The following is a 25,033-nucleotide window of genomic DNA, read 5'->3' as shown; positions in this document are numbered from 1 at the left end:
TTATGTGTTTGTCAACCATCAGAAGGCGGTCTTTATACCATCATTGGTTGACCAATTTTGCATTAAAAAAAATCATTAGATTTTTTTGACTGGCTTCTGATGATTGACAGACAGCTTCAAATTATCATGTTGACCTGGGGAAAAGTAAATGCGGAACTGAATAAACGTTTGGGAGGGGGGGGGGGGGGTATTTAGTTACCTGCCCACACTATTAATTATTTATGTATATTTATTTATTTAATTATTTATTTATGCAGGAATTTATGGATTTATTTGCTCATTTATTTATATATTCGCGTATTTATTTGTTGTTTTTGTAGGTTTAGTCCTCCATACATGTAGTAGTTTTTTTATTATTATTATTCCCACCGAAAAAGGTTTTTGGTTTTTAACTTTAACTGAATGACGCGCACTATTGCGCATGTCCTCCCGCCTCCTCGTGAACGCGCACGCAAAGGTTCAGCTGTAGTTTAGTTTTGGTCTGAAAGAGTCAAACCAGCAGCTGTGTTTGTGTGTCAGGTGTTTAAACGAGCGTGAATCACACATACACACCGCAGGAATTCAGCTGTGTTTACAGCTCCACAGGTGAGTTCATAACCAGTTTACGAGATGTCAGGCCAATTTCGTCAAAAAACACTCAAAACAACGAGGCATGACACCGTAGATTAGCACAAACATGCAGTTACGATGAGTAAAATGATTAAAGTCGCCTTAAAGTTACACTAACGTATACTTTAGTTTTGCATAATAGGTGCATTTGCAGTATCAGATGTTGTGTTACTTAATAGCTAGCTAATTACGCAAATGAGGATGTTGTTGTTTACTGTATGTGTATTAAACTCAGTTTCTATCAGCTCCTTCTTTATAAACTTACGCTGTTTTCTTTATCTTTTGTCTTCTTGCAGGCTTAATGGCGCTGTGGAGGAAGTAAAGGGATAATGTAACCAGCTACTAGTTACCATTTAACGCAGGTGGTTTTGTCGACGTCCTCAGACATGCACTTGTAATCGCATTTTTGTTACTAGATTGTAGCTTTTAAGCAGAGAGGTCATCTCTGTTGTTTGTTCATTAGCTATGTTTCAGATAGACAGATAGTCAACAGGTGAATGTTGTTTCTAAAGAGGAGAAAAGCTTCCCCTCAGCAGCTATTATGGCAAGTGCCCTTGCATCAAAAATGGGACTTTCGCTTCGGAGGAAGCAAGCCAAAATCTTCAATGTTACAGTTGTTACAATGGATGCTGATTTGGTGTTCAGCTGTGAGGTGAGTGTAAGATTATGTGCTTTGAATATTGGGGAAAAGTTGTTTTTTTATATTTGTACATTCAGAGTTTCTCCTTAATGAAATAATTTCAGCGAAAAATTCTTTGCAAATTCTAAATCGTGAAGTCAAATTAGCAACCAATGACTATCAAAATACATTGTTCAAAACAAAATTAGCACTATTTAATTAGCCATGAAGTCATTTTTACATGCGATTGCAGACTGAATATTTAATGTAGCATAGTAAATGACATTAAAATGGCTATATCTCTCCATAATAATAAACCCTGAAAACTGTTATGGAACTCCACACAAGACAAGACCACGAGAATGGTCAGGTACTAAAACAATGAACTTTCTAATCTAAGATCAGCTAGGAAACCAGCTGTTCAGGTTGTCTCGATCATGCATCCTGAACCCCCCTCTTTGCCCTCGATTTTACCTTCTCCACCAGAGCAGCTCAGTCACATTCCACACATAATGTTTAAGTTTTTAATATGGTGCATCTTGTGGCTTTATATTCATATTTGGTGTCATTTTAAAAATCTCTGTGTGATTGGCAAAGTGGTCTTAATTTCACTGTAATCTTTTACAATCTCGCTTATATCAGTTAATTTGGGTTTTGACTTTGATAAGATCTTTGCCAGATGCTCCACTCCAGGGAAAATGTCTTCACATCAAATCCTGACCAGGCAAGAGGCTTGGTGAACTTTTATTGCCTTGAATTTATGATGATTTAAGTATTTAGGCGAAAGGTGCAGAAGTGTCTGTGGGATCCTGTAGACAGTATACCCCATTGCAGTGTATAAGTCTGAGCTCTGCATCATGATTTATATGCTGCAATGTATTTCTACATGGTCAGGTATTAATCTCTAACTCTAAAATGTATCTTTGAGTAACTGATGTTGTACCATCTGAATTGGCTCATTGTTTAATTATGTGAAGTGGAATGGAAAATCTTTGCCTGACAAATAAATGTAAAATTCTTGTTCAACTCTAATATCTCCTGAAATCAGTAGATTGTTTAGGCTGATGTTTCCGCAGCTTACGACCAGGATTAGTCATACATTCAGGCTCAGTGGATGGAGCGTAGGCACAGCATTAGAGACATGTTGATTTCTGACAGTCACTGACTTGGTATGAAATAATCTAGTGGCTAATTCAAACTTTATGTATGAGCAAGCATGTGGTGGCCTAATATTACTAAAAGGAAATTAGTTTACACTTATATCCTCTATCTAAGAACCAGAACTAGCAAGGATATGTCCGTGAGCAGATGTAACTGGCCAGCATACAGACTCTAAGTGACTTCGGGTAAATGATGAACCATTAAATGAAAATAAGGATTTATTAGATTAATCAATCTAAATATGGATGTATCTAAATTATTATAAATAGGAGTCAGATTAAATTCGGAGTTGGAAACAAATTAAAATGAATTTTAACAAGTAAAAAAATAATTTTCACATGTGCTAAAAAGGCTTACACGCATTTAACCTTCACCCATACTGTTAGTTCCGTGATTGGACTAATAGATGGACCCTTACAAGGGTGTTAAAATGAATTAATGTAAATATAAAACCTTCAACTTTACCACAATGCTTTGAATATGAGCATTTCCTGCATTATGGATGTGACATTAGCAGTAAAAACTCAAAACTTAAATAGACAAAGTAAGTATCTGTTAACATTATTTTGAAACATCTGTTTATATTTTCCTTAACAACTCACCACAGAATTATAGGATCAGAAAAATATCAATCCGTAAACATATTTTGTGCTTTAAATGAGGAAAATAAACGTGTTATGGATGTGACCAAAAAAGTCAGCAAGTTTACAGTATACAGCATACTTTGTAGAAAATCTGTGAATTAAACTGCGCAACCCAAAAGAAAAAATGCAAATTAAAAGGAAAAGAGTTGGCTCACTATAGTAAATAATAACAAAAATTATTGATTTAATTTTATTTGACATTTTTGTATTTATGGGGGAAAAATCTTTGTTCTGGATGTGACTGATGTGAAAATGCCACTTGTGTGACTTTGGTAAATCAAATATAATTGTTTGAGAACTTTGACAGAGACATTTTTGAGTATTCTTACAGTCCTGTAAAATACAAGCCTACTCAAGAAACCTAGAAAGGGTTTCGCTATTGTGGTAAAAAAAAATTATTTTTTTTTTCCATGGCAATCTTGACATTTACGTGGAATTGCTCATTTTTTTTTTGTATAAATGCCAGGGTTTATGAATTTTTGGAACATCGTGGAATTTCAAAAATTGTTATAAACATTGAAAGTAAAATTTATTTGTATGAAATCACAGCTACTTTTGTCATTTGACATTTTACTTTGCATAAACATGTTTTTATTACATGTTTTTTCTATTTCATTATTATAATTCTTTTTTTTTTAAGTCTAGCATATTAGGCAAAAGTGGTTGCTGACTGAATTGATAATGTAGTTAATTAGGTTGCGTGCTAATTACTGTTAAATTATGACGTTTTTGACTTTGGAACCAGTATTTCATCTCATTTAAAGTCTTAGATGAATGTAAATTAATAATTAATGTATTCATCATGAAAACATGCTATTAAAAATATATGTTCTTTTTGTCTGCTTGGCACTTGGCACATTATAGGTCATGGAAGTTTAGATTTTTTTTTGTCGTTTGGCTTAGAGTGGGAACCCTAAAATTTATTTAATATGGTAAAGCTCTACACTGTAAAAAAAATGCAGTAATAAATTATTTAATAAATTATAAACAAATATTTTGATGTAAATAATAATTCTTACTAATAATTATTATTTACATCAAAATATTTGTTTACAGAAGATTCAAGAAAAGCTCTAGTATACTATATACAGGATATGCCTAGTATTAATATACAATATACAGGATATGCTAACAGGATATGAGTTATTTTATATAGAAGAGACCTCTATTTTCTATTTGCTTATTTTCGTATTTTTCTCATGAAAAAAGTGATGAAATAACAGGGATTTTTGTCATTTGACACTTTACTTTCCATAGTTTGTATTACATGTTTTTATTGCGTAATAAAATAATAATCCCTTACTTACACTGTCTAAAACACTTTTTTTAATGTTACGTTAACTTAATTGATTTATGCTGGGACAGCATGAAAGAATTATGTGGAACCCTGCATATTTTACAGTGTAGAGCTTTACGATATTAAATCAATGTATTTCAGGGTTCCCACTCTAAGCCAAATGTCAAATTCCCTGACTTTCACTGACAAAAAATATGAATTTCCATGACCTATAATGAGCGCCAAGCAGAACAAAAGAAAAATATATCTTTAATCACATGATTTCAGATTATCATGATGAATACATTAACTAATTATTAATTGACATGAATCTAAGACTTTAAATATGTGACTAAACACTGGTTGCAATGAGAAAAAAAAGGTAACAACGGTAATTAGCACGTAAAATGACTAGTTATAGTTTCAATTCAGTAACAGACCACTTTTGCCACCTAAAATAGACTACACTTAAAAAAAAAAAATACTAATTATTAGTGCAATAAAAAAAAAACATGCAATACAAACATGTTTATGGAAAGTAAAGTGTCAAATGCCAAAAATCCCTGTTATTTCATGACTCATTTCCTGAGAAAAATACCAATAAAATCCCCCTACTTTCAATGTCTAAAACCCTTTTAAAACCACCTAAATTTGTTATGTTAACTTAACTGATTTATCTTGGGACAACATAGAAATTGTGTGGAATCCTGCATTTTTTTTTTACAGTGCACTGTAAAATATGCAGGGTTCCACACAATTCTGTCATGTTGTCCCAACATAAATCAATTACAAATTTAGGTGGATTGAACATAAAGCGATTAGGTTTCCCCCGTAAAATCTCCATAGTTGTGTTGTTTCAACTGATTTGAAATAAGCAGCTTGAACAAGCAGCAAATGTATATATAAGGACAGAAAGCTGCCTATGTAGAAGTGCATATCATATTCATGTCATATTGTGATAGTAGTTATTGTTGCCCATAACCACACCTGTATTGGCAGTGATGAGTATTTGTCATCTGTAACCAGAGGGCATGCAAGCTTAACTTGAGGAAGGCACCAGGCTGTCGACATTTTAACTTTCTGGCTCACTGTTGTCGTGTCCTGAAGCGAGTCACCCAGCCTGACCTGTTTCTCTAGGGAAGCTGCGAAAAGACATCCCTGTCTCCTCAAGCATATTTATGTTTGAACAAAAGCAGTTCAGTGGCCCTGAGGAATAGCTCTTCCAATGGAAAAGGAATGGAGATTATTATCCTTTATTATTTTTAATAATTTGTTTATTTATAAAAAAAAAATCTTTTGAAGACAAAATCAGATGTTTGGAAGAGTATAAAAGACATTAAAGTTGTGCAAATGATTTATAAACTATATTTCAAGTCTTCTAAAATACCATTTAGTAAATAATTAGTCTTATGACTCTTGAGATATTAAACATGTATTTTTAATCATGATAAATTATTAAAAAGACATGTTCAGTGACTCTGTATTTGTAAGCCAATATAGCAGACGACTTGATGAAATACATCACCAAACATCTCGTTGTGTGTTTAGAATAATTAAAATAGGTGTCATGGTGGCTTAGTTGTTAGCACTGTCACCTCACAGCAAGAAGATCACTAGTTCGAGTCCCGGTTGGGCCTGTTGGCATTTCTGTGTGGAGTTTGCATGTTCTCCCTGTGGGTTTCCTCCAGGTGCTCCGGTTTCCCCTACAGTCCAAAGACTGTAGGTGAATTGGGTAAACAAAATTGGTTGTAGTCGATGTGTGTGTGGGCGTGTGAATGGGAGAGTGTATGGTTGTTCCTTAGTACTGGGTTGCGGCTGAAGGACATCCGCTGCATAAAACATATGCCAGAATAGTTAGCGGTTCATTATGCTGGGACTAAGCTGAAGGAAAATTAATAATTAAAATATTTTAGAAGCACTCATAACATCTTGGGCCTGAAAAACAAAAACATGTTGTTCAGTTTCAGACTGCTCTTGACATTTGTAGGCCAGTATAAAAGACGATCACCAAACACCTCACTGTGTGTTCAGAATAATTAAAATATTTTAGAAACACTCACAACCTGCTTGGGCTGGAAAAACGAAAACAAATATACTCCTCTCAAAAGCAGGCATCTTCCTGTATGGTAGTAATCCTCATTTCCATGTATGAAGGTGTTTTCTGCAAACAGTGAATCCGCTGGGAGTTTCTCCTCTGTGCACTTCATTTGCACATAACATACCCTGAGTTTCTTGCAGGAAGATGCCCTATTTTTACACACACACACACACACACACACACACACACATCATTACGGAGTGTTTTTGAATTAAGGGAAAACAGATGGTGGTAAGAGAACTGCATGACAGACGGGGACTGTGAGTTAATGTCCCATGAGGCACGGTGCTCCCACTTTACAGGACCTTGTGTGCTGCTCTGTGCCCGCCTGTCTGTTTGCCCGTCTCTCGCTCTGTTTTGATCTTTCACACTTATTAACAGTATTTCCTTTGGTAATTCTGAGGGATCGTGCTTCTATTACTATATATTGATAAAGTGTCAGACTATATGTTATACAGATAGCTTTAGAAACAAAACTACCTGTATTGTTAGACTTGGGTTCAAGCTGTTCTATTTGACTTTTTCATTTTCTTTCCTCATTTTTATTTTTTATAGAGCAGTGGGGATTCAGGAGGGCTAATAATTCAGACTTCAACTATACATCTTCTGGAGATTTCTTCTTTTATTTAATAATAAAAAAATTTGGGCTTTGAACGGCTTGAAGCTTACGCTGCTATTCTGTCCTGCGTTTCCCAAACAATGACGTAACTCGCGGCTGAACTATCATAGTACGATGCATCGTTTGGGAAAAGTGTTTCCCAAAACCCGTAGTTTCTCTGTTGCAGATCCATCGCTTAAACCAAATTAGTGTGTAAAACACCCATAATGATGCTCTAAACGAGGTGGAGTAACAACTTCTTTAGAGAAGAACCCCATAATTTCTTTGTGCAAATTATATTGTTTTCAACACACACGCATAAAAAAAAATCCGATATTAGTTTTGGTAAAAACATGCACTCGTTTTCCATATTTATTGAAAGATGTGTCAATGGCATAGGGCCATTGTTTCCTTTACAAATATTACTAAGAACATTACATATCTATTCTAAAACATTAAATCACTTCCAAAAGCTAACACGTATTCTAATATCATAAATAAATCATATAAATAAATAAATAATGAGGCTATTTATTAAGAAATGAAATTTAATATTTATTATTTATTATATAATGAAAAAAATCCTACTTTGATAATAATGTTAATAATATTAATGATGAGGAGGATGATGATTGAAGCAGACTAAACTAGGCCTGAGGCCAGTTTTACTTGATAAACATTCCCTCGCCTAAAATCACCACTAGTGAGATGGAGAAACTGAAAGCATGTCTGAAAAATTATCTTTTTGAAACTAATTTCGTTTAGTATAATTTGTTGGTTATTTTAATGTGTTTTTGTTGGTCAGTTATCTACAAAATAAACAAGAATATTTGAGGTGAAGTTCAAAACAAGGTCTGCTTATGCTTCAGTGCAGAAACTGACAAAGAGGTCTGTTAAATAAAATGTTAATGTATATAAAATGAGAGTAAAATATTCAGAGTTTCAGAGTAGACTTTATTAAGATAATTAATTTTCTGTTAATGACAATTCATATGTGCCGGGCTGTCAGTTTCAACTACTTTGACCACAATGATCCAGGCTTTACAAACTATTCGCAGCACATAAAGTATTCCCCTCGGAAGAATAAACTCAGTCAGAAGGATGAGACAACAAACTTATTGTATGAATAATCTTACGGAGCGGTGCATGTCATGTCTGCGCAGCCGGTGTCTGAATGAATGAATCCATTTAATGCAAAACTAAATGTATTTCTCCACCGATTACTTAAATTAACAGGAACAATTAGTCTTGGAGAGAGTTTTTCGTGGTGTCATTAACGTGACACGCAGAATGATTGACACGCGCAGCGGACGGAAGCACTGAACTGAACATGAATTTAACCACGTGAATATTCATCTGTACTTCACATTAAACTATAGAATGCCTTCAGAACATTTGGGATATAGTAGCCTACATGACAACTTTCTAGTGCCTTATAATAGGCTACCTTTGTGGCTTTTGTTGGCTTATAAATTGCACAGCATATAGCGCACACGCAAGATCGGTACCAGTTGGCCGATACCCATTCCAGCAAAATATGTGGTATCAAACCGATATCCGATCCAAGTATTGGGATCGGTGCATCCCTAGTTTAAATGTTAAAATGTTCTAAATGAATGGGGCATAGGGGGGATAGCTGGGAATAGAACACAGCCTATGTTTGTAACTACAGCTCCAGAGGTGTAGTTGCAAGCATACAAGTTTGCAACGCAGTTTGTGAATGTTCGTTGGAACGATGGATTTGGGAAATGCCAAATCAACAAACGACGGAACTTGCGACCTTAGTTGGCCAACGATGGTTTTCGGAAACGCACCCCTGAACCAATAATCAAAAACAGAAAGCAGTTGAAGGATGGCGTGTTTAAATCAGTTATTTATCTGACTCCATTGTAATTAATCTGACTCCATTAAAAGTTATCATTGATAAAGAGAAAGAATCTCAACGCCTTAAAGCAGGCAAAGTTGTTTAATAAGTTACATGTTTAAATATACAGACAGAAGAATGAAACACTAACATAGAGAAACTTAGCTGTGACATATGCACTGCTGTGCAACAAGGACAGTGAAACCAGTGTGCGGGAGAAGCAGAGTTGAAGCCATTCTCCCCGATCAACAGTCACCTTTCCCCAAACCAACTGAACATGAAGGCAAAGTTGAGGAGATAAAGTGGGGGAGAAGTACATTAACATTCTCTCCTCAGGCCATGACTCAACAATAGTAAATAGATAGTAAATTCAAGTACATCAATGACTGTTGATTTCATCACTACAACGCTGAAGTCATAAACTGTCAAATGACACCAAACATGACAAAGTTATATGAAAGAAGATCACGAGCAGATGAATTGTGTATGATGAAAAGCACATGGTTTCTGTAAGACAAATGGCAGAGATGTGTATTGGAGCTGTGAGAAACTCTGCCACACCAGGACTCCTCCTGTGCTCAGAATGTCCCAGTAGTCCTTCATTAGCATAGAAGTATAATATTTTCTCAGCTTTCAACTTGTATAGACTGATGTATCACATATCATAGTTAGTGAACATAACTCAACATTACCTTCTTGGCTACAACTTTCATTGGCTTTAACATGCCATTATTTTTTGTGCGGCAAGTTTGCGTAAGCTTCCCTGTCCAAATTTGAATGCATGTTTATCAGTGTTTAAATGCAAATAAGTATCTAAATTTAATCAGCTCATATATTTATAAAGTGATTGTATCTATTCAGAAGACGTGGAATAAACTTCTCAATTTATTTGGAATGATCTATTTTAGGCGGCTTGATTTGAGTGAATATACTTAAAACGAAAGGGACCATAATATTGTTATTTGTGTTATAAAATGAATCGTTCTTACAGGTATTAGAATGGCACAATGGTGAGTAAATGATGAGAGTGTTTCTTTTCAGTTTTGGATAGAATTAACCCTAACTTGAATGAGTCAGAAATTTAATTAGCCTTTTTGTAAAATAATTTTGTATTGTATGTCCTTATTTTTATTTTTTATTTGTTCATTTAATTACAATTAAATTGCATTATTGTTATTTTTTAATATAATTTTTCATGTGGAGGTGAGGATTCAAATTACATGAATGATGGGTATTCTCTTATTACTCAATGTAAACTGACATGTTTTTGCAGTAAAAATGTTCCATAAAATTATTTGGAAAAAAAGAATCAAATCAAATGATAATATAAATATAAATAAATATTTATAATTCTTAAAAAAATAAAGAATAAGTCTTAAACTTATTCAAGTTTAAAAAAAAACTTTGTGTACTTTTAATGCAGTTTCTTCAGTCATTAATTTAGTTTCTTGCTCTAAGGGGATATTTTTTTCACTAATTCAGAGTATTTGTAATAATTTTTCATTGATTTTTAGTAATATTTGACCAAGTATTATTATTATTATTATTATTATTATTATTATTATTATTATTATTTATAATAATAAAACGGAAATATGCCTATTATTATTATTATTATTATTATTGTAGAAATATGAATAATTTTATGTGATTTAAGAATCTATGTTCATGTTTCTCAAACACTACCACTTGGTGGCAGCATTGTTTTAGAAAACAAAATGCATTTCTCTAGTCTTTCACTCTCTCTCCTATAGCACATATGTTGAGACGTTATTGCCCACCATTGATACTTGATTATAGACCAACACTGGGTTTTACTAAGGCACAATTCAGAAATTCCTACGACTGTTGGGTAGATACAGTGTAGTATTTTATTTTTAATGAGAGAATATGGGATCAAACAGTTATGAATAGCAAAACCAAAATCCTGAAACTGGAGTCGATGGGGAAAACTCTATGGCCAGTTTCCTTTTCTTTTTTCTTTCTTTTTTTATTTAGCTCCTAGATTTCTAAAAAGCATGCTATTAAAATGTGTCGACCTCAGAGAATGGTTGTTGCATTGCTCAACAGATTGGTTTCAAAGATTGCCACAATGATTCATGCACTACATGCATTTTGATTGATATTCAGAATACTTGATCTGTGCGTTTATTTCTGCTGTAGGCTAATGTTTAGTTTAAACCATCTCTCTGTGCTGAAGGTGTTGCATATACTGGGGCAAGTGAAAGCTTGCAAACTCCTTGCAGAATCTGTAAAAATGTAATTGTACACTGTAAAACCCAAGTGTCAACTTTGTCAAATGAAATAAGTGTAGTTAACTCAAACTTTACTGAAAGTTGATTCTACTCATTTGAAAAGAGTTTTGAACTCAGTGTTTATTAAATTAAATGGACTTAAATGCCGTAAGTTCACAGTACTCATATAAATGTTTTTTTTTCAACTCAAATGGTTTGTAGCAATCGGTTTCCTCAAACGGTTTGAGTTGCCTTAACTTATTGGGTTTTACAGTACTCAGTTCGTTTGAGTTCTTTTCATTTATTGGGTTTAACTGTGCTCAAATTGCTTTATTTACTCAAATGGATTAAGTTCACAGTACTCATTAGGATTAGTTTTTGAACTTAAGTGGATTGTTGCAATCAGTTTCATCATACAAAATCATACAAAATGCATGTCAAACATATCATTTAATAATTGCATCCATTTGTTTGCCGGGTATCTGTGGGGTCTTAAAGTCTTAATGTTTTAAATTTCAAAAAAAGAATTTTAGGCCTTAAAGTTTTAAATTCACTGAAATATTGTTTTGTAGGTCTTAAATCATTTTAAACGGGTCTTAATTTTTACTTCATGTAAAGCTATGATCCAACACACATCCAGTCACCAACAATACTTTTAGCAAAATAATTGTCATAACTAATATAATAGCAGTCTGTTGTGCATGCATTTAGATTTTTTAGGTTATGTTGAAGGAAATGTATGTATAAATCTAAGGTCTTCTTGTTTTGACACAATATTTAAAATATGTGGCTTAGAAATAAATAATTAGAATTAGGTTTTTGGTGGGGTAAGTAAAAAATATATTCAAAAAGGCAAATTTATATTCACCAAAGCTCCAAAAATGCTAATTTATTAAATTAAAAAGGCTGACACAAAGCGTGTAACATTTCGAGCACACGGCTCTTCAGCAGACAGTGTTTGTCAAAGTAAGGTGCTTCTTTTTGTACACTTCCGGATCACATGATCTCCTATTATCTCACAACAAGAAAAAACAAAAAAATACACATTTTATAAATTATACAACTTAGATATTCAAAGCGAAAATACAAAAACAAACCATAATATTACATCACTAATTATAGAAAACAATGTACCAGGACATAACAAAATATACAACAAAATATAGCCAAAAAAACTTAACCTTAAAATTATTCACATCACCGATTCTGCAAGGGGTTCACAAACTTTCCCTTTACACTGACTATGATATTGACCTCATCTAGACTTGAGACATGAAGAAAGACTGTCCAGGTCTCATTCAATCAATATAATCTGGTAGTAGCCCGGGGCTCAATATTGGATAAAGACAGAATGCCACTTTGAGGTTACTGCTTTTGTACTTGTGCTGTCAATTTTTCCTTCTTCCTAAAAAGACGCATAACATCTCTGCTGAATATGTAGGGCAGTGAGTAAACACTTTTCTACCAAGACACACCTCATTTCTCTGAGAAATGTTTGCACCAGCTTGACGGTCGTCCTTGAAGGGAGCCTTCAGCTTTCCTAGAGGATATTCATCAGCATATTTAATTGCTGGGACTCTGGATGGCAACACATTGTCATACGTTCTCATACATAAACATCAGGCAAGATGAGACCGCGCCTCAAAATGCACCTGTCCCTGTTATGCTAATAGAGTTTGCAGTGTTGATGATGTTTGCAATGCTCCATGGAAGTTGTCAGGGCTTATAACGGCGAGTTTCTCACCTCTGTCGTAAATTTTTAATCATTCAAGCTGACATATGTGGCAAGTATATTGTTCACAAGATGCTAACATCTAGCCCAGCTGGGTCCAGATGATGCCTGGTATACTGGAGTCCTGCTAATGACGAGGCTAATCGAGCGCAGATGCTTACACAAGAGGATTATTTTCACAAGATGAGTTTTCTAATTGATATTCTGCTAATAAACTTCTGCAGATTGCAGTCTTTTTTTATTGTTGTGACCCTAGAACACAAAATCAGTCTTATGTTGAGAATGGTAATAGCCAAAAATACATTAAATGGTTCAAAATTATAGATTTCTTTCATGCCAAAAATTAAATATCGTATTCTACACTGATAAAAATGATTTATTGGATTTACTACATTTTTAAGGTGACTGGTTGCAAACAATTTACACTACCTGACAAAAGTCTTGTCATCGATCCCAACAAATTATAACTCTACTTCTAGTTGATCATTTGGAAAAGTGGCAGAAGGTAGAATTTTCCAATGAATCATATGTTGAACTGCATCCCAATCATCACAAATACTGCAGAAGACCTGTTGGAACCCGTATTGACCCAAGATTCGCCCAGAAATCAGTCAAGTTTGGTGAAGGAATAATTATGGTTTGGGGTTAATTCAGTATGGGGGCATGCGAGAGATCTGCAGAGTGGACGGCAACATCAACAGCTTGAGGTATCAAGATATTTGTGCTGCCCATTACATTACAAACCACAGGAGAGTGCAAATTCTTCAGCAGGATAACGCTCCTTCTTATACTTCAGCCTTCACATCAAAGTTCCTGAAAGCAAAGAAGGTCAAGGTGCTCCAGGATTGGCCAGCCCAGTCACCATACATGAACATTATTGAGCATGTCTGGAGTAAGAAGGAGGAGGAGGCATTGAAGATGAATCTTGATGAACTCTGGGAGTCCAGCAAGAATGCTTTCTTTGCCATTCCAGATGACTTTATAAGTTATTCAAATCATTGCAGAGTTGTATGGCTGCAGTCCTCCAAACTCATGACTTTATATTTTATACTATACACTATTTCTGTTAAGTTACAAGACTTTTGTCTAAGCAAAGTCAGACCTCACTGTCCTAATCGAGGAATTAAATATCAAGGCATGATCATATTTTATTTTAATAAAATAAGCATATCTAGAGGCCCTTGCCTCTCATATAAGCCACTTCTGATGCCAAATGATCCACTAGAAGTCAATTACTTGTTGTTCCCAAAATTTGGATAAACGACAAGACTTTTGTCAGATAATGTGGATCGGCTGAGTTAATTTTTTTTTGTAAAAGTTTAATAATGCTTATTAACTAAATTTTTCGGTTTAAATTGAGCCCATATAAATTGTTTGCAACCTTTATAAAAATGGAGTAAATCTAATCTTTTTTTAGTGCATGTCTGAGGATATTTTCAAAATGTCCTACTGTAAATATATCAAAACTAGTAATTAGTAATGTGCATTGCTAATAACTTAATATGGAAAGTTTTAAACATTTAATTTTAATTTCTTAGTATTTGGATTTTTATTAACCCCCAGATTCCAGATATTCAAGTAGTTATATGTTGAACAAATATTATGTAATCCTAACAGACTGTATGTCAATGGAAAGCATATTTATTCATCTTTCAGATAATGTCTCGGATTCCAAAAATGTACATTATGACCACACTTTAAAAAATATCCGTAAATTGTCACTTTTTTCAGCCTGATCACGCGAGGAAACTATTTTACATTTTGTCAGTTCATTCATATGAATTCGTATTAGTTCTGGCTAATTTGTACACTGTAAAAAAAATCCTACTTGCCTCACATTATTAAGCTGAATCAAATTAACCTCCATTAAGTCCGTTGAACTTATTTTCTGGCTTATTTTAAAGTGACTTAAAACAGCTTGTGTAACTTATAAAATTAAGTTAGAATATGATTAAATTAGTTTAATAAGTTACAATAAGCTAAAAACATATGCTGTCATGACTTAATGATCATATAATTTTTTATAGTGTTCAGTTGTACGAAAATGTACGATTTTAAAAAGGAGGGTTGCCCTAAACCCAACCGTCACTGGGAGATGAGCAAATTGTACGAACGAGATTGTACGAATTAGCCACTAAATTTATTTATGCTTTAAACTTAATCTTTCTTCCAACAATTTTTAACCTTGCAAAGGTGGAAAAAGTTACTTTTATTAACATTTTTAAAGTAGGGATGTCCGGATCCGATCACGTGACTCTATTGGAATCGGACGTTACCTCCCGATCAGGACTCGAATATATATAAATATGTACTCTCATTATTTTTAAGACATCTATAGTTATGCGGTGGCACAGAGTTAGATATTTTTCTTGACTTCACACAGACACAGCAACGTGTGCGGCATGACTACTTTGTTGCAGAGACGTTATTGGTTAAATGCCGAGAAAGTAGAACATGGAAGCGACTTGAAGCAGAAAGCACGAGTATGTCTGCGGGCTGGTGGTATTATAAGGTTGATGATGACAACTTTGCCATAGCAAACTGTGAGATATGTAAACTTGGGATTGCCTGCCGAGTATTTTAAGTGGAGGTGCTATTTGTTTTTATATTCGATTTTTTTTTTTATATTTACTGTTGCACTGAAGTCTAAAAGTGAAGAATTGATGCTATTCATTACTTGATTGTTCCAACTACCTCACATACTGTAAGTGCTCTGTTTGTTAACAGAGTTGTTGAATGTTAAAATAAGGCGGATTAAATAAAAATGAACTCCGGTTTCCCCCACAGTCCAAAGACATGCGGTACAGGTGAATTGGGTAAGCTAAATTGTCCGTAGTGTATGAGTGTGTATGGGTGTTTTCCAGAGATGGGTTGCAGCTGGAAGGGCGTCCGCTGCGTAAAACATTTGCTGGATAAGTTGGCAGTTCATTCCGCTGTGGTGACCCCAGATTAATAAAGGGACTAAGCCGAAAATGAATGAAATACAAATGAGGAACATCCTGGATCTGTTTCTTCACTTTTCTTTATTCTTTTTTATGTATTATATAAATATCGGATCAGGTATCAGTATATACCTAAAATCAAATGACTCTGACTCTAGGACAAAAAATCCTGATCGGGACATTCCTAGTTTTAAGTGGTATATTGTCTGGGTTGGTGTTGTATATTACGGGACAAAAACCTTGTGATAAACTGCCAGTACATTTTCTGTTATTTTACAGATTTATTTCTCTACATATTATTTCTTATATTATTTCAAACCACTTAAATGTCAAAATTTACTTTGTTAAACTGTAGAGTTGAATTTTTAACATTAAAAGTCAATAAAGCAGAGATCAGAGTCCCATAATGCTAATCACAACCATAAATAAATGGGAAACACTGGTGAATCACAAAAAACGTTTTTTTTTTTTTTAACAGATTTGTTTTTTTTACCGTGCAGGTTCACAATAATTAAGTGTACCGCTTTTTCAGAAATCTGAAAATCATGTTTTTCCCAGTCTAATTCATCTCAAACCAATAAGTTTAATTATAAAAATGAGCTTTATGCAAGTACTTTTGGTAATTATAATGCATGAACACTGCTTTATTGATTCTGTGCATGCATACATAATTTTAATGAGAAACAGAAAACTGATATGCATTTTTCACCAGCTGAATATGGTAATTTTTTTTCTTTCTGGCCTCCTGACAGTAGTCCTTGGATAAAAGATGAACTGATAGGTCCAAAAATGAGTGAATGCGCTTGCTGACAGCAGTGACTTTGTAATGATGCTCAGACTCATTTCTTCGCTTTGTGTCCGCAAAGTCTGTGGAAATGAGGTTATTCGGGGAATGTCGCTGTTCATTACGCCAGTGCTGTTCAGATTTGTGGTCAGTCTGAATTCGATTAGTCTGCTGCAATCCTTAGAGAGTTTAAGCTGTTTCCTATAAAGACTTCTTGAAATTAAAATGAGCTTTTTATTGTGATCTGTCAATGTCCATGTATGTCCAGAACCCAACTTCTTGTTTCAGTTTGAATTATGACACCGGAATGAGTCTGAAATAGTTTTCAAATTCTTTTTTGTAATCTTGTTTTGGCAGCTGAAGTGGAGAGGAAAGGACCTGTTTGAACTTGTATGCCGGACATTGGGGCTCAGGGAGACCTGGTTTTTTGGTCTGCGGTATGATGTCAAAGACACTGTGGCATGGCTGAAAATGGACAAGAAGGTAAAACATTAATTAATTAATTTTCTTGCTCTTTCCAAATTTTCTTCTAAGTTTCTTTTTAATTACTCTTTCTTACTATTTCTACATTTCATCTTTTCAGAGCAAAAATGTTTTTGGGAAATGATTTACTTGCTCGGGTTACACAATTCTGGCTAAAATGAGATTTTTTTTTGCTTCAAGATCATGATTTTCTCATGATTCTATAGAATAAAGGTTAATATGAGATGGCTATTGTTGTTATTTCTCAAACATATGGTAAAACAACAATAATATTAGGCCTATGTGTTGGTCTACTGTTGGTTAAAATGCTAAATTTTGTATAGACTTGGAATGGTGGACTTGAACAGACTTTAAATATGTCCTGTTTGATAATTGATTTGAAATTGATAATAACTATTCATAATTCTAAAGTTGAATTATTATGTTTAAGACATATGCTTGTCATTTGTCATTGATAACAATATTAAACCATTTTTTCATTGGTAAAATAAACATTTGTCATTATTACATTCCCTTTTGCATTATATTCAACATTATAGGCTAGAGTACTTATACTGAGCCAGTTAACATTTATTTCCATGCACAACACTAAATGTTAGACGTATAAAAAGATATCAAATGCCTGTCATGATGATTACTGAAAAATGCGTTATGTTCATTTAAGTAATGTACATGCTTTGGTTTCACTTTCACTGCCGAGTGCGGCTCATGTCGTGGCTGCTGTCATTCTGAGGAAAAAACACACATGCAAATCTTACTTCCCGTGGAGCTCCCAAACAAGCACTCTGTGCTACAAACTGAACGTTATTTACAACTTTATAACCTGTTATCCACAGCCTATGCAGGTTCTGTTCACTAAAGTAAACATCATTGGCGGGGACGCATGTTATCTCTGTAGTAAACAAACAGTGCGTGAGCTCCTGCGTGATTTTGCGTCCACAAATTTGTCATTACGTGACGACAGAAATGACATTTTTGGGTCAATTATACCATTTTAGAGGTATTGCTACGTAGCCTATATAAAACAAGGTGAAGACTGTGCGACCGCCTATATGCTTCTCTCCTGACCTTGAAAATATAATTGGCTGAATCTTAGAAAAGCTGAATTAAGATCGGGTGTAGGGTCGAATCGAGATTGCGATCTTTTTTCGTTTAATCGCGCAGCCCTATTACTTGGTCATATTTCATATACTATGATCCGTGGTGGAAAGAGTACTTGAAAAAACATACTCCAGTGTGTTCACAGGGTCTTACAAATGTTTCTTAATTTTAATTTCTTAATTTTTCTATAGCCATGTAAAGTTACCCAAATCACCAACAATCGAAGTTTTTATTGCAAAGAGGCAATTTAGAACATCTGTTTACATTACACATTTTTACATTACACAACCCCTCATGATAATAACAGAGCAATATATTATTTTACATTATTTCAAAAACCATTTCAGAAGAAAGGAGCAGACTAGATGTCTGCGTGGGACTGTCCTACTCCCCACCAGGTTTTATTCCACACATGACCGCTCCCTCTGTATATTCAGCCTTTATTCACTCACTGCCTGCTTAGAATAATTTTCTACCCGACCTGACCACTAAATTAAGATCTGCTTTCCAAAATCTCACGTTTAAATTGGGCACTACCAAAAGAGAGAGATAAAAGTGTAGGATTGTAGGCTAAATGTTGGTTTTGTTTGCCTGTTTGTGATGAGACATGAGTGCTGCCTGAGGTTCTAGTCTTCTGAAGCTGGTTGCACACCGCTGCGGCGAGCATTTGACCGTTGGAAGAAACATTTGCCGGACGCACACATTTGCATGTTATTTAAAATGAAACTATCCAGATGGCGCTCTGTGGCACGGCAGAAATATAAACAGTGTCCTGAATCATAGATGGGAGCCGTGGACAGCTGCTGACTTGTAGCACTGGTGTGCGTATCCTGATAGAAATCTATGTTGAGAATTCTAAAATGCATGGCGCTGCGTGACACGGTGCAGTGGCGCATCAGGTGTATGACCCCCTTGACTGCTAAAGCTTTAAGCTAAAACTTTTTAAAGCTAAAACTTTGAGGTATTATCACATTGCGCGAAGGATAATTTTTTTTTTTCCATTTGTGTCTATGATGCATGAAAAAGACCATAAACTGACCGTTTTCTAATGCAAGCTGAACGCCCTTCAGGGACAGTGTTTGCTCTGCCATGGTAAAGTCTGCTCTGAGAACCTTTATGCAGATAATGCACTTACACGAAAAAATACATAGCTTTTAGCACTCTGGCAAAGTCTGAAATTTAATTTAGAATGTTCATAAAAAGGTCATAAAATGTCTTAAATTTAAGTTGATGAAACCTGCAGAAACCCTGTACTCAATTAAAAGTACCATTACTTGTAGGCATGGGCCGGTATAAGATTCTGACGGTATGATAACCTTGGATAAATATGTCACGGTATTGTGATTACTGCTCTAAAATATATTCTCTTTAAATGTCTGGGTAAAAAAACAAAAACTTTTTTTCCCTTTTGAGCACAATATATATTTTTTGAGAACATTTAAAATATTTTGGAGCGGTGAACATGTCAGACTAAATGAATTATAGACTTCTGCTTTCTTCATTTGTTTCAAAAACAGATTTCTTTTACAATTTAAAACAGCATCTTTGGATATCTTTCTGCTGAAGATACTGAAAAAAAACATAAATAAAAAATCTTGCACATACCTTAGGAACGGTTTTAAAACCTTGACTTTTCCAAACCGCGATATACCTTAAAAACGATTATCATCCCATGCCTAAGTACTTGCCAAAAAAATGTTGCGCTAAAAGAGTAAAAGTTACTGTTTTAAATACTACAGAGTAAAAAGTATTCCCTATTTTAAGTAGTCAAAAATAGTGTATGTTACGCTGTGAATATGCAGTGAAAGGTTGATGTGTTTACATGTATAGAAAAAATTGTGTAACCTATAGGGCAAAAATCTAGCTGTGACGATATGTTAATGTTTAGGTTATGCACTTTGAACCCTGACTAACAAGTGTCCAGCAGTTGGTGCCACAATCTAAGCACTGATAGAATGCATGCAGTTTGTGTGTGTATTTGAAAACGTAACATTCTGTAGTGCATTTAGTTGTTGTTTAAGGTCATTTCTCATCATATAGTAGGCATCCTTCAAAAGTATCATGCAGTCTAAAGTCTCTTGCTCGTTACGTGTAATGATTTTGTGTCTTCTTGGACACTTAATGGTTGCACACTGTACATGCTTGCTAAATTTATAAAGCATTCATGTCTTGAAGTCAGTCTGTCTGTTGCAATGTTTCTGTGTGTGATTTTGTTTGGATGAGAATAACAGATCTAGCCAAATGCTGTAGACAAAAAAAATAAATAAAGTAGTGACTGCAGGTTAAAGGAAAATGCAGCAGTAAAAGTAAAGATACAGAACTAAACATATGCTCCAGTAGAAGAACACATTTTTAAAACTACTTGAAGTGCAGTCTCTGAGAAAAACTCAGTTATAGTAATTTGAGTATTTGTAATCCATTACTTTACACCACTGACCAATTGCGACCGTTTTGGTCATTTTTGGTTATCTGTCTATACTTATTCTTTTAGATATTACTGCGGCTTTCAAGACAATTAGTCATTCACTATTATTAGAAAGACTGGCTTCTATAGCAATAGCTGATAATGCACTTTGCTGGTTCTCTTCCTATTTAAGTGACAGAAAACAGGATCAGAGTGTCTATTCTTTATCTGCACAAACTGTTTCAGTCTTTCATGGTGTTCCTCAAGGGTCAGTATTGGGGCCACTTTTATTTATTATTCACATCTTACCTCTAGGTCATATATTTCATTCTTTTGGCATACATTTTCATTTTTATGTAGACGATACCCAAGTTTATATCTCCACAAAACCTACAACATCTCACCCCCCTTCTGACCTTACTAAATGTTTACATGAGATTAATATATGGATGACTAATAATTTCTTAAAGTTAAATAGCAGTAAAACTGAAGCCCTTCTGGTTGGCATCCAAAGCTCAAACTTTTACCCTGTTTATTGATAACTCTCCAGTCAATTTCTCAACCCATGTCTTGGGGTTATACTGGATGGCATGCTTTCGATTGGTTCTCATATTAGTAATATCTCACGTTCTGCCTTTTTTCATTGGCGTAACATTGCAAGACTTTACCCTTCACTATCTCAATAAAGTACTGAAGTGCTTGTTCATGCTTTGGTTACATCACGGATTGATTACTCTAACTCTCTCCTGTCTGGCATTCCTGATAAACAACTTCATAGACTACAATTAATTCAGAATTCAGCGGCTAGGATAGTTACCTGCTCATGTACTTCTGATCACATTACTCCAATTCTCTTTCACCTTCACTGGCTCCCTCTTGACTATCGTATACAATACAAAATCCTCCTCTTAACATACAAAGCTCTTCATAACCTGGCCCCTCACTATCTTTCTGAACTTTTTTCATTTGTGCACTCCTTTGCGCTCACTAAGATCATCTTCTGCTAATGAAGATGAAGTCATTTGGTGGCAGGGCTTTTAGTTGTACAGCACCAAAGTTATGGAATTCCCTGCCTTTGCACATTCGCCAGATGGACTCTATTTCTAATTTTAAATCTCAGATAAAAAGGTTTTTGTTTAGGATAGCTTTTAATGATTTGCTGGTTTAATATTATGCTGATTGTTATTTTTACTGTTTGTATTTTTATGATGTTCTTATGATCTGCTGTAAGGTGTCCTTGAGTGCTTTGAAAGGTGCCTAAAAATAAAAGTTATTATTATTATTATTATTATATGTGCCCGAAATTTTATCTATACGACCTCAAAATATATTTGGGAGCATTTGTGCGAGTGCATAAAATTGATGTCGTGCGACCAGCTTTAACAGCAAAATGTTCATCACATGCGAGGAATTAGGAGGCATTCACACATTATGCATCTTTGCACCAAAAAACACCAAACGCAGCGGTCAGGAATGGTTTAAATAGTTGAAATGTCAACTTGCTGCAGTAAACAAAGCCCGCAATGCTTCCCTCGCCTTCAAGCTCTTCTTATTGGCCCACTGCGCTAGAACAGAACGCCAATGGATTGGTAAATATCAGCTGTCAATCACTCAGTTCCGATGACAGGGAGCTACAGCCGCGAAAATGGTCTGGATCCGAGAGAATGAAAACAACACTGGCAGATTTAGTTTTAGAAACCACCTAAAGTTACAAATAATGGCACATCTGATTAGTGATCATGTAATGAATGTCAATCCAGCATTTACACTTGTCGAAGAGTGTATAAAAGACTTCCAGTGGTTAAAGTCCGCTATGAAAATGATAAAGACATTGAACGTAAAGCCGGTGGGACAGAGTTTTCAGGTAACAGTGTTTGCCACATCAACACATTTTAAGCACGAGATGTTCTAACGTTATTCATTGCTTAATTTATTCGTCATGATTCTGTCAGTCATGCGACTAACACCGCGTTCACCATCGCTAAAGAGAATGCATTCACTGAGATGAAACTAATATTGCAGCTCATGAAAAGACCGTTACTGCTATTAAGATGACGTATGCATATGATAAGTTATATGTCAATATTGTCTGTGCAATATCAGACACCACCCGTGAGAACAGCACAGTTATTATTGTTAATTCAGTTCATCTCAGTCACGTCAAGCAGTGCGTGCAGGGCCAGTGAGCGCATGCAGATTTTTGTTTATTTGTTAGTTGTGATTAGAGTGTTAATATATATATTATAGAATCTGTTAATATAAAACGTGTAGTAACTGCTCATAATTTTTGGTGGGTGCGACTAAATTTTGTCTGGTGCGCCTAAATTTTTTGAAGTTAGGAGCACCGGTGCTACCAAGAAAAAAGGTTAATTTCGAGCCCTGTTATATGATAGGATATTCTAATTTACTCAAAGGGATAGTTCACTTAAAAAATCAAATTGTTATCATTTGCTCACCCTTCACTTGTTCCAAACCTGTTTGTCTTTCCTTTTTCTGCTAAACACAAAAGAAGTTTTGTCCAAAAATGTGATCTTACCATGCTACTTTTGTTGTAAAATATGGTCATTTTAATTACTTTCTGATCTGTGTATATAAAGTACATAAAGCAGAGTGCAACACTTATGATGACTTATTTTTATAATAGGTTTTGGATCATGATGTGCCCAAAGAGGAGCCTATAGTGTTTCATTTCCTGTCCAAGTTTTATCCCGAAAATGTAGAAGAAGAATTGGTACAAGACATCACGCAGCACCTCTTCTTCCTCCAGGTGAGTCACTGGCTCAGGTGGGTTTAGCTGGTCTACAGCTCAAATTAATTGGATTTTAATTTTATTTTTTTGTCATGTTGCTGCTTTTGTTGATATGAGGATAAAGAGAGGACAGGAAAAGAGCGTGAGTGTGTGGCAATGGCTTCAGCAAATTTCTTTGAATTAACAATAGTTCTTAATCAAATAACACAAGGCAGTTTTTCAGAGTTCAAAATCATGCTGTTTATGTTCTGGGGTTGAACTCACAGGGCCGGTTTCATAAACAAGGGATTAGTTTAAGCCAGGACTATAGGATGTATTTAGATTAGGGTGTTTAAGCAGCTTTTATAGAAATTATTTAGAAAAAAAAACATGCATTATCGGTGTGTATCTTGAGACATGTCTATGGCACAGATATATTTTAAGATATCTAACTGCCAGTTATTTTCAGTTTATACTGCTCAAATATGCAATTTAGTCTAGGACTTGTCTGTAAAGCCAAGGGATAGTGAGTTTTCCAACATTTAATATAGATGTTAGCTCTACTGGTTGTATACGGCTGTGTATTTGACACATCAGCAAAGGTTTTTGTGCAAAAAAAGAAAAGGAAAAAGTTTTCCACTTGTCAGTGGCATTGCAATGCAGGAGGAACAGTTTACAGTCACTGTCAATCCAAGCAGCTTTCAGCATTCAAACTTTCATAGCAAACTTAAATATGAATTAAATCTGCACTTCTTGCTTTTCCATATTCACATGAACTTGTTGTTGTGTAAATTTTATGACAGATTGACCGGTTTTCGCCAAAAAGAATCTCACAGATTAATCTGACTTGATCATTATTTAACATTGTTTGTGTAAGTTTCAGTGTAAATCAGTCTGTGTGAAGAATATTGAACAATGATCTGATTGTTTTGCTGCATATTTAAATCCTTTTGTTGAAATTAAGTAGTTTTCAAGCATCAAGAGTAGTTGGTGATTCATTCCTCTGTGGCAACCTCTGAAAAATCAGGGACAAAGCTGAAGGAAAATGAATGAATGAATGAATGAAAACAAAACTCTAATACATTTTTAACAACCCCCTCCCATCATAGAATGTCTTGCTTAATTGTATTTTTAAGAGGTAACGATGACATTTATGCCCTGATTTAGTGAAGAGACACAAATGTTATTCATAGTAACAAAAGTTTAATCAGAGATATTTAGATTTATTTGATGATTAAAACACTTTTTTTAATTGTAAAAGGCATTTTAAATCGTAATACTATTCTTCAAGCCACTACGATTTATCAATTTTTTTAAACAAATTAATATATTAATATACATATTAATTTATTATGTTTAATAAATACAGAGTTTAAAGGTCCTGTGAAGTCCTTTGAAATGTGCATTTTTATTCGATGTTTCATGTAATCTCAACCTAAACATGAAGAGAGGGTGGGACATAGTGTAGCTCCTCCCTTTTTTACAAAATGGCCAAAAGCGTTTTGTTTTGTCACCGCTTGCCAGTGAAAGTGTTTGAGCTCAGGCGCATCAAATGAAAAGCAAATGAGAAGCTTCTTAAAGGGGGTGGGCATGTCAGATACTTGAGAGCATTTGATTGTTTATGATGTGATGAGAAACTGAAGTATGAGGTGACGTGAATCCTTGATCCATTTAGGCGGAAGTTTATTTCTTCTAAATGTGAATTTTGTCACTGTTTTGGAGCACACTAACTTATAGATATCTTAAAAACGAGCAA

At 34.6% G+C, this 25,033-nt stretch overlaps 1 protein-coding gene across 3 annotated transcripts in view; it reads left to right on the top strand.

Annotated features, from left to right (window-relative positions):
- The first annotated feature begins 463 nt into the window (after window positions 1–463).
- Window positions 464–25,033, top strand: part of nf2a (NF2, moesin-ezrin-radixin like (MERLIN) tumor suppressor a) — a 138,822-nt gene continuing 114,252 nt past the window's right edge. For all 3 annotated transcript variants that reach the window (XM_056457374.1, XM_056457375.1, XM_056457377.1), the window contains exons 1-4: window positions 464–585; window positions 906–1,261; window positions 16,919–17,044; window positions 23,194–23,316. In XM_056457374.1, coding sequence (XP_056313349.1) covers window positions 1,151–1,261; window positions 16,919–17,044; window positions 23,194–23,316 — 360 coding nt within the window. In that variant the 5' untranslated portion in view covers window positions 464–585; window positions 906–1,150. The remainder of the gene's footprint in view (window positions 586–905; window positions 1,262–16,918; window positions 17,045–23,193; window positions 23,317–25,033) is intronic.

Source organism: Danio aesculapii, chromosome 5, assembly GCF_903798145.1.
Source record: "Danio aesculapii chromosome 5, fDanAes4.1, whole genome shotgun sequence".
NCBI lineage: Eukaryota > Metazoa > Chordata > Actinopteri > Cypriniformes > Danionidae > Danio > Danio aesculapii.
Note: the sequence above shows the minus strand (reverse complement) of the source record. Positions and strands in the feature narration are given on the sequence as shown.